The sequence below is a fragment of the Copadichromis virginalis genome, linkage group LG20 (assembly GCF_057382275.1).
Source record: "Copadichromis virginalis isolate Kocher_CV1m ecotype Utaka linkage group LG20, C_Virginalis_male_GT1.1, whole genome shotgun sequence".
In the NCBI taxonomy this organism is placed as follows: Eukaryota; Metazoa; Chordata; class Actinopteri; order Cichliformes; family Cichlidae; genus Copadichromis; species Copadichromis virginalis.
The window spans coordinates 4,096,532-4,110,711 of record NC_140637.1 but is presented as its reverse complement, the minus strand read 5'-3'; the positions used below and the strand labels follow the sequence as shown (position 1 = coordinate 4,110,711).

At 40.7% G+C, this 14,180-nt stretch overlaps 1 protein-coding gene across 1 annotated transcript; it reads right to left on the bottom strand.

Annotated features, from left to right (window-relative positions):
* Positions 1-124: 124 nt before the first annotated feature.
* Positions 125-2,096, bottom strand: LOC146684064 (uncharacterized). The gene is made up of 6 exons (XM_085444425.1): positions 1,656-2,096; positions 1,273-1,584; positions 1,016-1,142; positions 790-908; positions 613-659; positions 125-492 (listed from the first exon to the last, which is right to left on the bottom strand). The coding sequence occupies exons 1-6, from the start codon at positions 1,693-1,695 to the stop codon at positions 334-336; spliced, it is 804 nt and encodes a 267-aa protein (XP_085300551.1). The 5' UTR covers positions 1,696-2,096; the 3' UTR covers positions 125-333.
* Positions 2,097-14,180: the final 12,084 nt, after the last annotated feature.

Genomic DNA, 14,180 nt, shown 5'->3' with positions numbered 1-14,180 from the left:
CTGTGAACATGAGAATGGGGAAGTCTCAAACACAGACAAAGCACACATTTACTGCAGAGACAGAGTTAACTGTTTTAATTTCATTTCTTATGCTGTCAACATTTCTCCATTAATAGCTCATTATTATAAACATCATCAGATTTCAGATTTTACAGTCCATTCAAGGTTTGGGATACAAAATAATCAAAACAAAGTAGAAGTGATCAGTCTCTGCTTGATCATTAAACATCTTTTAGTATTTAAGCAGTTAACTGACATATACATAAAAACTTTCCAACAAAACACTGACAAAAGAATTAAAGTGGATCAGACATTAAAATCTGTAACTCAAATTCACGGTTGGATTGCCAGTATGGAGTATTCCACCATCCCAGCATGCTCTTCGTCGGCAGCTCCTGTTGGTGCGTTGTGCATCCTCACATTTGCATACACTTCTTCGGGCTTCTGCAGAGCCCTGAAGTCCACCATTGTGTAAACTACGCTGCTCGTTTCCTAGTAGAGACACATTTTGCCAAGAGACAGTATTTTAGAGGAAGTTTAAAGTATAAACATGTCTCCAATTTAACATGATAGTGAGTCACAGCGACTGCTTGTTCCCTGTTTAGCACGTACCGAAGCTTCTTGGTTCAGTGAGTCACGGTGAGTTTGTCCATATTTGTCTACAAAGAAAAACAACAGAACTTCACATCATTTACCCATTCTATAAGAGGAAAAAAAAGAATATATTTTATCATAAACTTTGGCAGACAGTCTGAGCTCTGCGACAGCAGTTTTCAGGGAACTGCTTACCTAGCAGTTTGGATTTTCTCCTGACTCTGCAGCAAACAACACCAATCACTGAACTGATGAACATCATCACTGTAATTGCCACAATGACAGCCAGCGGCAAACTAAAACTCCAGGAGACTCTGAAGAGGAGCAGAGCACAAAAATGAAAAAACTATTCATGTTTCAGACACAGGAACAATTTGACCAGTGAGCAACAACAAAAACGAGCAATGTGCAGAGTGACCACCTGTTGCTGTCACCGTGGTCCTCTGCTAAAGCAGGTCTAGTGGACTCTGGGAGTGCTGTGGATGTGCCGGGGGCTTTGGTGGTCCCTGTGATTGGAGGCTGTGAATGGCTGAAGTGATCTGAAACTTCTGCAAATTTCAGATATAACAAAGTCAAATAAAAATCATGCTTAAATACAGCTAATAAACAATGACAGTAACAACTGTTGCATGAAATGCATTTAGAGCATCCTGTCAAAAGTTTTATAAGAATACTCACCAGACACTTCTACATAATAGTCCCTGTAGATGTGATTTGGGGCTCCCAGCACGACACACCTGTAAAAGCCTCCATCTACAAATTGCACATTTGCTATTCTAAATTCAATCCAGCCATCATTTTCTATTTTGGTCACTCTTCCTTTCAAAAGTTCACAGGTATATCCTGAACTGTCCATCAGCCTGTAGCAGCCTCCCGGATACAGTTTACAGCAAGCCTTGTTGTAACTGTTGTAAAATGAAGGAAAGGAGAGTCTCAGGAAAATGTGCTCGAACTCTTTAATCCTCTCCTGGCCTTTTAGATGACAGATATCTGGAAAACAAACAGCTGTCAATACAACTTCTCAAATACTGGAAAAAGTGGAATAGCCTTTTTTTTCATACCTATTAAAAGAATAAAAACAATGGAAAACTTCATCTTCATTGTGATGCTCGCTAATTCTCAGCACTTTGGGACAGTTTTAGTTTTGAATTCTTGCTGCAGGATTGAAGGCTCCTCCTAAAGAGGAAAGAAGAGGAAGTTGTCAAAGACGTGCTCCTCACGAGGCTTTGGGAACTGTTGCTGGACACGTCTGTGGCACAACAGTTCTGTGGCTGATTCTTTTTTGGACTGTGTTATGTGTCTGCATATTGGAAATGGACACAAATGGAAATGGACAATGGAGAGTCAATATCACTGGAAAAGAAATATGAAAATGCTTTCACCTCATATCCAACAGCGAACATTTGTCTCATAGTTTTGCATTTACACAAGAATGTGATCGCTTTAGCAGCTCATTAAGTTGCATGACTAAAATCTTGCAAAACACAAAATGTACTATTGCTTTTTTATATGGTTACAATAATAAAATAAAACCAACTACATGAAACATATGCTGGTAGCTTTATTTTATTTTACTGCACAGACAAAGACACAAGGAGATTAACCGAACTAGTTCACTTCTGATGCAACATTTGTGTTTATTACATCGTGTGTGTGTGTGTGTGTGTGTGTGTGTGTGTGTGTGTGTGTGTGTGTGTGTGTGTGTGTGTGTGTGTGTGTGTGTGTGTGTGTGAGTGATTCAGCCTCCAATACTATTAAAAGATTTTACCATATACTGTGATTTCCATTAACAAGTTATACTGTCATAAACTACAACTATGCCTGCCAGTGACTTTGTGAGGTCATTAGACTTACTTAGAGCTTTTTATTCTCATTGTGCATTTTCTTGGGTAGCTGGACCACAAAGGTAAAGTAAGAAGAAGAGAAACCAATATACAACAAAGGCGGAAAATAAATAAATAAATAAATAATTAAATAAATAAATATAATAAAATAAAAAACAGTGTATATGTATACATATGTGAGTGGAACTATATACATGGTGTATGTGTAGGAAACATTGAAACAGACTGGGACCAAATTAATTGCACATGAGCCAAAAATATTGCACATTAAAACAAATATTTACCAAAGCTGGAAAACAGAGTATTGAGAAAACATATTTCTGCTGAGACATTTGGATGGTACAGTCAAAATTTAAGGATACTTGCTTAAGTTTAAACCAAGCATTTACTTTGAATGTGGCGTGGTTGTTGGTTTTGGTTTCAGTATTTCAGAAAGCACTGATCCACTGGCATTTCCCACACAGTCATCTGTAAGAGAAAATATCCAGTAAACGGAGGTTCTTCAGAAGAAAATGTGTTGCTGATATCAAAGGTCAGAGGAAGAAGGCCAGACTGCTTCAAGGTGAAAAGAAAGCAACAGTAACTCCAAGAAGGAAACCACATCGGATGCAACTTCTGTTAACTGAAGTATATATATACATATATTATTCCCCGCTCGCCCCTGCGGGCGGTCAATCCTTCAAGCTCGGGTCCTTTACCAGAGGCCTGGGAGCTTGAGGGGATCTTAGCTGTTCCTAGGACTGCGCTCTTCTGGACAGAGATCTCTGATGTTGTTCCCAGGATCTGCTGGAGCCACTAGCCTAGCTTGGGAGTCACTGCAAATGACTCCCAAGCTATATATACATATGTATGTGTATATACACATACATATACATATATATATATATACACATATCAGTTGGTGGCATGCAGTCTGACTTCATCACATTTTAGTACCTGCTCAGATCTCTTCGAAGCCCGGCCAAGCAGGCACCATTTAGTACCAAGTACCAGGTACTGTGACATAATGGAAAACCCTGAAAACTGTGGCAAACTGTGGCGAGTCGATCTGATTAATTACTAATGTAAAAGGGGCTTTTTGAGACAGTGGTCTTGGTGCAGTTACAAATGAATTTCAGAGCAGTTCATTTATGGTATAGATTAACCATGACAGAGACACACAACCATTAACCTCTTTATGAATTAGAAAAAAGAGATGCTAAATCTTGTCATATTATGATTCTTTTTCAAATGCATTAGATTAGTGCTATCACTACAGGGGACAATGCTGCAGCCTTATTTGGTCTTGAGCTGCACGTTTACAAGGAAAGAGGATGATGCTTTTCCTTCTTTTACTTTAAACAAAACATCTCAGTTCAGTTCTATTCTCTGACACACTGTGGACATTTTCAGATTTGGTAGAAACTCTATCAAGATTTTATTCACAGCAAAAAAAAGTGTACAGTATCTATTTCATCTACTGGCATCCATAAGCTCCTCATACAATGTACAAATTTTCACATTTACTATTTGACAAAAAAAGGAAAAAATATTAAGGAAGTTATTTATTTTGCTTTGGAAAAAATTTTTTTAATGATTGAATGTTATGTCTGATTAATTTCTGAATTCTCAGACTGGTCCGGTGTGCAGGCCAAAATATGGGTATAAAAAGATGAATTCAGTTCCATGGCTTTGACTTTTAGTTTTTAACAAGTTTTTGCCAGATTTAAAAACAATATTTGTGCTTTCCTGTTATTAATGACTGCTGGTCTAATAAATGTTTTAAGCATTGTATCAGTATGATTTGTATTCATTCTAATACACAAAACTATTTATACAATTTTTTGCACAATTTGTTGGTTTAATAAATTAATCTTGGAACACTCCTGTGAGTAAAGCTGGCATACAAACATGAAATCACTTTAAATACAAGAAAAGGATCTTTTATAAAACCCACTGAGCCTGGACATAAACCCAAAGCTACATGAGAGTTTCTTAAAAACAGGTATATGAGATGAATAAACTCCTAGAGAGAAAAAATGAAACAAAGTTTGATTTACCAAATCTGTTATGAACTAAACAATAGTAGTAAAGCACTCCCGGATCTCTCGAGTGATCACTGAACAAGCTTTTCTTCTTTTCGTCGTGGAAACATTCACGTGATCTTTTGTTTTGTTTTGTTTTTGCATTTGTTTTGCTGTAGTCTGATGTGACTATGTGTTTCACATTCATTCACATTGCTTTTTCTGTAATCGGGTGTCATTACACTAACTACAGTACTAGTGATGCTGTGATAAAACCCTGTGAATATGTCGAATCTGTCCGGCCAATTGCTTCGCCAAAACACAGATCACACAAAGCCCCATTCAACAGCTCATTTGGAAATACTGACATCTGCTGGTCATTCACTCTACAACAGCCCTGCTGTGATATATCAGTGAGTATGTGAACGTTAATCATGTATCAATTGCAGAATACCCGTATGAGTATGAGGTCCAGTGTGTGTGTGTGTGTGTGTGTGTGTGTGTGTGTGTGTGTGTGTGTGTGTGTGTGTGTGTTTATGAAACAACCCATCCACTCTACGATTGTTTTGCGAAGATGTCACATGCTCACAAAATGCTGATAATTTTAACATTTTTAGTGGCTCCATAATGTGCTTGCATTCTCCTCGGAATCACCTCAGACCCAGATCACATAAAACACTGCCTGGAATTCTGTAATGTGTTTTCAAAAGCTTGAATGACATAACGAGGGAGTAACGTTGTTTAAGAGAAAGGGGGCTTCGGTTGTACTTGGTTAAATGACATTCTGAAGAACGACAAAGGCCTTGACACAGACGTAACTTCCCTACTAACTAAACAATTTAGAACGAAAGAAGCCCCCTGCGTACTCACATTATGATGAGTGTAGAATGGATGTTTTCACAGCAGGTATGGACAAGCATATGATCACAGCTACCAACATTTTCCCAGTATTACTATTTGTGTCACTTAAAGCACATTATGTCAGTTTGTTTAAGAAGCAGGGTTGCAGCCATTTCATTATGATGTCACTCTCAAAGATCACAGAGCAGATCACATAGCATTTGTAGAATCAAGAGATCTGGTACAAAGACGTGCATGTGGTGTCTTATTGCACCCCAAAATGATATGTGGCGGGATCTTTTAGTGGTTTTTGTACAGCGGATCAGTTAATTTGTGCGTGCATACCACCCCAAATGTACCTTGCATTCAAGAAAGACCTCAACTGTTACTGGAACATATGGCTCAGCTAAAATGCAGGTCCAGGTTTACAGGCCAGCTGTATTTCTGCTACGTGCACATGGAATTGACACTTCATTGCATATACATTTGCCTCCCGTTCCTTTTGTTGTTTTAGGTTAATACTTTAAAAGGCGATTTAAAAAAAATTAAATAACGTGAGAGTTATGTCAGGTGGAATTGTATGTGTGTGAAAGCTGTACATTTCTCCTCAAATCAATGTTTTGATTCAGTGTGTCAACCTGTGTGGTACTTTAAATTACACAAATGAAGGTTTAGAGTGCTGCAGTCTAGTAGGTATTGACTCAAGCAAGATTTAAAAAGCATTACAAGTTGATCATGACCCTAATTCAGAAAGCATTAATTTTTTCCTGCAAAAGAACACAACCTCCAGGCTTTTTCAGCATTGTCAGTTTGTGCAAAGAATCATTTTCCACTACATGTACAACAGGTGAAAAACAAATTAAAATAAACACATTAAACCTCCCAAGTGTTTTTTGTTTAATTGCTATTATTTTTCATTTCCTAAAGATTAATTGAAAGGTCCATGGAGTTTGGAGGGTGAGGACCCAGGAAACCGCAACAAGGAGGAGAGGGACAGAAAATGGCAAGTCGCAAAGGAGGCCTTGGAGACCATGATGAAAATGTCCACCTCACTCAGGCTTTTTGCTTTAGACTTTCCATTCTGGACCAATCTATGTGCAGAAATGTGCCTAAAACCCTGAAAACTGTTAAACTTACCACAGATATTCACTTAGTGTCTATAATAACAACATTTAATAGTTTCATGAATTGTGTTCATCTCATACCCAAACCACCTTTATCAAATTCTACTCTAAATTCTGCTCTAATACAATACCAGTACTCATGACCAGAGTGCACAAATGCAACATTGTTTTTTCATACTTGACAACACAATAAAACACAAGAAAAATCAGAATATGTTTGAGATTAGGATTTTTATTTGATGGTAAATCAATTTTCTTAAAATTTCATTTTGTTTTACTTTGATGCTATAATGGATGATTTTAAAATTCAGTTAAATCTAAGATTATATAGCATCGCAGCAAAACAAGAGTCTCCTCAAGGTGCTTTATAATGTAAGGTGAAAACCCTACAGTATTAGCAGGAAAATACCCAACAATCAAAAGATCCCCTTTGAGCAAGCACTAGGCGACAGTGGGGAGAAAAAACTCCCTTTTAACAGGAAGAAACCTCCAGCAGAACCAGGCTCAAGAGGGGGCGGCCATCTGCTGCGACCGGTTGGGGGTGATGGAGAGACAATATAGGGAGACAAGATGAAATATACTTCTGTTGGCCAATTACATTGTTTTTGAATAAATTATTAAATGCTTCGAGATCTTTAAAGAAGCATTGTAGTGTGTGTGTGTGTGTGTGGGTGGGGGGGGGGGTGCAGCTGGTCTTTTAGTCATCGCTGCTGCCCCTACAGCAGCTCCTAAACGGCTTCATTAAAGCTTTTCCCACTGCTCGAAAGAACCTTGTAATTTTAGACTTCAGTGGGGGATTGAGTACAACCTCAATAATCATGTCCAGGAGATCCAGAAAAAGTTCATCAAAAGTGTAATCATCTGGTGTAAGAGCCGAATGTACAAACTGATCTGCAGAGTCAAGCTCCTTTATAAGGGCCTTACTCATTTTCTTTAGCATCCGCCGTTTGTTATTTTTAAGAGCACTCAGATATCCTGGGATTCTGACCTTATCTAGAAGCAGATCTGTAAGACGCCTGGTGATCGCTTCGTAATTTTCTATATTCAGATAGTTTGTGTCGAAAAGACATTTCTCCAGGAGCTCATCTAACAGACAGTTACTGAAGTCTCTGACAATTTTCTCAGACTCCTCCTGTAAGTTTTCAGAGGTTGATGGCTGACTTTGAGCTTCTGTAAGCCCAGCTTCAGTGATTGGTTCAGGCTCAGGGCTGTTTTCTGGGGGTGGGCCCTGCTCTAGTACACTCACGCAGGAGACTGTTTCATTTTTGGGAGGACAATCTGGACGTGACTCTGGTTCAGACAGTCTGTCATTTTCTTTTTGCTCTGTTGGAGTCAGTGCTCTTAAAATCACATCCTGGATGTCTCCCACGGCACCAGAAATCTTGTCACTTTGAACAGTTTGATCCAAAGCAACCTCAATAATCATGTCCAGGAGATCCAGAAAAAGTTCATCAAAAGTGTAATCATCTGGTGTAAGAGCCGAATGTACAAACTGATCTGCAGAGTCAAGCTCCTTTATAAGGGCCTTACTCATTTTCTTTAGCATCTGCCGTTTGTTATTTTTAAGAGCACTCAGATATCCTGGGATTCTGACCTTATCTAGAAGCAGATCTGTAAGACGGCTGGTGATCGCTTCGTAATTTTCTATATTCAGACAGTTTGTGTCGAAAAGACATTTCTCCAGGAGCTCATCTAACAGACAGTTACTGAAGTCTCTGACAATTTTCTCAGACTCCTCCTGTAAGTTTTCAGAGGTTGATGGCTGACTTTGAGCTTCTGTAAGCCCAGCTTCAGTGATTGGTTCAGGCTCAGGGCTGTTTTCTGGGGGTGGGCCCTGCTCTAGTACACTCACGCAGGAGACTGTTTCATTTTTGGGAGGACAATCTGGACGTGACTCTGGTTCAGACAGTCTGTCATTTTCTTTTTGCTCTGTTGGAGTCAGTGCTCTTAAAATCACATCCTGGATGTCTCCCACGGCACCAGAAATCTTGTCACTTTGAACAGTTTGATCCAAAGCATCATTCTCTAACCACAGAAGAGTGTTTTGCAAAAACTTTTGCACTGAGTCTTCTACAGTCACATAGAGGACCTCGGGCGAAAAGGGTAACTCATCTGTTGGCTCTGCAGACCTAGAGATGACAGAGTCTGAAAGACATTTTCCTGATAGCATCACAGGGAGTACATATCTTTCAGTTGACTGGAGATGGTCATACACTTTATCTGTCAACTCCCTGGAAAACATCTCAATTTCCTTTATCTTTTCCAGGGGGTTCCAGATACGGTTCAAATGTTCTGGCCCGTTTAATTTATTAAACATTTGTTCAAGAACAGGTTTGATGGTGTTATAATCAACTGGGGAAGAACTCTTAAACATGCTATCCATCACTGGTGTGTTTACATAGCTACAAAAAGAACTGTAGCTGTCCATACAATCTGCTCTCTGATCATCAAGAGACTTGACCGGTTCGTGGAGACAGATGAAGAACCTTTTGTTTTTCTTCACCAGGTGTTTTATCTCTCTGATCATTTTGTAAAACTGCTTTTTGGCAAAAGCGCAGAAGTGGTCTTTGTGCAGCTTTTGGTCATTGCTTTTTCTGGATGGGATGCATGACGTGAAAAAGTTTTTCACCTTTTGGATATTTAACTGCACATTAAAAGCAGATTCGCGTGAGTCACATTTCTCACTAGATGTGACATCTTCACCATCAAAAGACTGCAGATTATCAATTATTGTGATTACAATGTCAGCTGCAGCTATTTGTGCTGGCGTGCTGGGACGCTGGAGACTTTCAGCTGTCTCAGCATCTGTGCACTTCTCTATCTCTGTGTCATCTTCGGCATTCGAATACTTCAGAGTGTCAAGTATTGCACTGACAACATCAGCCACGATCACTTCACCTGTGGTGCTGGAACGACTTTCCGCCATCTCTCCAGTTTCACTTTCTTTTATCTCTACAGGCGTCATGTCATTTTCATCCTTATTGTCCTCTGTGATTCCTGTGTCTGTGCTCCATTTGGTGAGAGCGCTGCTCACCTCCTCAACAACCATTGCCTTCTCAGAGATCTTTGATTCAGTACTCTCTGAATTAGACGGGCTAGGGGAACTAGCTGCGCCGCCCTTTGACATGCACTGGCTGCTTAGCTTAGCTGCACATTTTTCCAAACACGAGGCTGCGTGAGAGACCATGCGTCGAAGGTTTTTTGTGGTTGTCATTTTTCCACTGACATAAACGGCAGGATCTGACCGTAAATCCGGGTTGTTCAAGAGTAGAGTCACAGCTGAGTCGACCTTTTCTGAGATCTCCAATTCAATCAGTTTTGTCAGCTTCTTACTGGACTGACAGTTTTCATGGGGGATGTTAAGAGCGATGCCAATGCTGGTTGAAAGAGAGTCTCCCAGCGACGGAGCTATTTTTGCCACAGGTATGCTGATACCTGTTTGGGACAATTCGTCTGTCATTAACTCCTGAAGTGTGGGAAGTGCAGATTTCAGGATGCCGCTAGAAACTATCTGAATGATTTCGATTATCATATCAGCCAGTAATGCTTGGAGATCAGAGTCCCAGATTCCCTGTTCAATCATTCCCCATTGTACCTGGGAGAACTGATCGAAACACTTGGTTATAGCTGGTAAAATATGCTCGGGAATAATGGGGATAGAGCCTGTAGTCTGAAATTCAGCCATTGTGGACGTTTCTGTTTCAGTAAAATTATTTGAAGGACTTTGAAAATCTAAGATTCTAGAGTGCGAAGATCGCGGTCTGTACATCTCATTTACTTAACGCTAAGTAGATTGTGAGTCCTGGCGGGTTCTATATATAGGCTCAGTTGACTGTAACGTCACGGGCACGTCAAAGCGTTCGCTTACGTCACAGTCAGGCGATCAAAGCGTTCGCTACTTCACGTCACGCACGCATGCGGTTACTTTATATATGGGTGTTGTGCATTTTAAGAGAGTAAATAACGAGGCTAAATGTCCTTTCGCTTCCAGATACTGTATTTTACACCAACACGATGTGTATGTAAGAATTTATTAGCGGTTTAAGTCGGGAAGCCTGTGCGTGGGAGTTCAAAACACAGACAGTGCGCATGCGTGTGACGTGAAGTAGCGAACGCTTTGATCGCCTGACTGTGACGTAAGCGAACGCTTTGACGTGCCCGTGACGTTACAGTCAACTGAGCCTATATATAGAACCCGCCAGGACTCACAATCTACTTAGCGTTAAGTAAATGAGATGTACAGACCGCGATCTTCGCACTCTAGAATCTTAGATTTTCAAAGTCCTTCAAATAATTTTACTGAAACAGAAACGTCCACAATGGCTGAATTTCAGACTACAGGCTCTATCCCCATTATTCCCGAGCATATTTTACCAGCTATAACCAAGTGTTTCGATCAGTTCTCCCAGGTACAATGGGGAATGATTGAACAGGGAATCTGGGACTCTGATCTCCAAGCATTACTGGCTGATATGATAATCGAAATCATTCAGATAGTTTCTAGCGGCATCCTGAAATCTGCACTTCCCACACTTCAGGAGTTAATGACAGACGAATTGTCCCAAACAGGTATCAGCATACCTGTGGCAAAAATAGCTCCGTCGCTGGGAGACTCTCTTTCAACCAGCATTGGCATCGCTCTTAACATCCCCCATGAAAACTGTCAGTCCAGTAAGAAGCTGACAAAACTGATTGAATTGGAGATCTCAGAAAAGGTCGACTCAGCTGTGACTCTACTCTTGAACAACCCGGATTTACGGTCAGATCCTGCCGTTTATGTCAGTGGAAAAATGACAACCACAAAAAACCTTCGACGCATGGTCTCTCACGCAGCCTCGTGTTTGGAAAAATGTGCAGCTAAGCTAAGCAGCCAGTGCATGTCAAAGGGCGGCGCAGCTAGTTCCCCTAGCCCGTCTAATTCAGAGAGTACTGAATCAAAGATCTCTGAGAAGGCAATGGTTGTTGAGGAGGTGAGCAGCGCTCTCACCAAATGGAGCACAGACACAGGAATCACAGAGGACAATAAGGATGAAAATGACATGACGCCTGTAGAGATAAAAGAAAGTGAAACTGGAGAGATGGCGGAAAGTCGTTCCAGCACCACAGGTGAAGTGATCGTGGCTGATGTTGTCAGTGCAATACTTGACACTCTGAAGTATTCGAATGCCGAAGATGACACAGAGATAGAGAAGTGCACAGATGCTGAGACAGCTGAAAGTCTCCAGCGTCCCAGCACGCCAGCACAAATAGCTGCAGCTGACATTGTAATCACAATAATTGATAATCTGCAGTCTTTTGATGGTGAAGATGTCACATCTAGTGAGAAATGTGACTCACGCGAATCTGCTTTTAATGTGCAGTTAAATATCCAAAAGGTGAAAAACTTTTTCACGTCATGCATCCCATCCAGAAAAAGCAATGACCAAAAGCTGCACAAAGACCACTTCTGCGCTTTTGCCAAAAAGCAGTTTTACAAAATGATCAGAGAGATAAAACACCTGGTGAAGAAAAACAAAAGGTTCTTCATCTGTCTCCACGAACCGGTCAAGTCTCTTGATGATCAGAGAGCAGATTGTATGGACAGCTACAGTTCTTTTTGTAGCTATGTAAACACACCAGTGATGGATAGCATGTTTAAGAGTTCTTCCCCAGTTGATTATAACACCATCAAACCTGTTCTTGAACAAATGTTTAATAAATTAAACGGGCCAGAACATTTGAACCGTATCTGGAACCCCCTGGAAAAGATAAAGGAAATTGAGATGTTTTCCAGGGAGTTGACAGATAAAGTGTATGACCATCTCCAGTCAACTGAAAGATATGTACTCCCTGTGATGCTATCAGGAAAATGTCTTTCAGACTCTGTCATCTCTAGGTCTGCAGAGCCAACAGATGAGTTACCCTTTTCGCCCGAGGTCCTCTATGTGACTGTAGAAGACTCAGTGCAAAAGTTTTTGCAAAACACTCTTCTGTGGTTAGAGAATGATGCTTTGGATCAAACTGTTCAAAGTGACAAGATTTCTGGTGCCGTGGGAGACATCCAGGATGTGATTTTAAGAGCACTGACTCCAACAGAGCAAAAAGAAAATGACAGACTGTCTGAACCAGAGTCACGTCCAGATTGTCCTCCCAAAAATGAAACAGTCTCCTGCGTGAGTGTACTAGAGCAGGGCCCACCCCCAGAAAACAGCCCTGAGCCTGAACCAATCACTGAAGCTGGGCTTACAGAAGCTCAAAGTCAGCCATCAACCTCTGAAAACTTACAGGAGGAGTCTGAGAAAATTGTCAGAGACTTCAGTAACTGTCTGTTAGATGAGCTCCTGGAGAAATGTCTTTTCGACACAAACTGTCTGAATATAGAAAATTACGAAGCGATCACCAGCCGTCTTACAGATCTGCTTCTAGATAAGGTCAGAATCCCAGGATATCTGAGTGCTCTTAAAAATAACAAACGGCAGATGCTAAAGAAAATGAGTAAGGCCCTTATAAAGGAGCTTGACTCTGCAGATCAGTTTGTACATTCGGCTCTTACACCAGATGATTACACTTTTGATGAACTTTTTCTGGATCTCCTGGACATGATTATTGAGGTTGCTTTGGATCAAACTGTTCAAAGTGACAAGATTTCTGGTGCCGTGGGAGACATCCAGGATGTGATTTTAAGAGCACTGACTCCAACAGAGCAAAAAGAAAATGACAGACTGTCTGAACCAGAGTCACGTCCAGATTGTCCTCCCAAAAATGAAACAGTCTCCTGCGTGAGTGTACTAGAGCAGGGCCCACCCCCAGAAAACAGCCCTGAGCCTGAACCAATCACTGAAGCTGGGCTTACAGAAGCTCAAAGTCAGCCATCAACCTCTGAAAACTTACAGGAGGAGTCTGAGAAAATTGTCAGAGACTTCAGTAACTGTCTGTTAGATGAGCTCCTGGAGAAATGTCTTTTCGACACAAACTGTCTGAATATAGAAAATTACGAAGCGATCACCAGCCGTCTTACAGATCTGCTTCTAGATAAGGTCAGAATCCCAGGATATCTGAGTGCTCTTAAAAATAACAAACGGCAGATGCTAAAGAAAATGAGTAAGGCCCTTATAAAGGAGCTTGACTCTGCAGATCAGTTTGTACATTCGGCTCTTACACCAGATGATTACACTTTTGATGAACTTTTTCTGGATCTCCTGGACATGATTATTGAGGTTGTACTCAATCCCCCACTGAAGTCTAAAATTACAAGGTTCTTTCGAGCAGTGGGAAAAGCTTTAATGAAGCCGTTTAGGAGCTGCTGTAGGGGCAGCAGCGATGACTAAAAGACCAGCTGCACCCCCCCCCCCCCCCCACCCCCCACCCACACACACACACACACACACACACACTACAATGCTTCTTTAAAGATCTCGAAGCATTTAATAATTTATTCAAAAACAATGTAATTGGCCAACAGAAGTATATTTCATCTTGTCTCCCTATATTGTCTCTCCATCACCCCCAACCGGTCGCAGCAGATGGCCGCCCCCTCTTGAGCCTGGTTCTGCTGGAGGTTTCTTCCTGTTAAAAGGGAGTTTTTTCTCCCCACTGTCGCCTAGTGCTTGCTCAAAGGGGATCTTTTGATTGTTGGGTATTTTCCTGCTAATACTGTAGGGTTTTCACCTTACATTATAAAGCACCTTGAGGAGACTCTTGTTTTGCTGCGATGCTATATAATCTTAGATTTAACTGAATTTTAAAATCATCCATTATAGCATCAAAGTAAAACAAAATGAAATTTTAAGAAAATT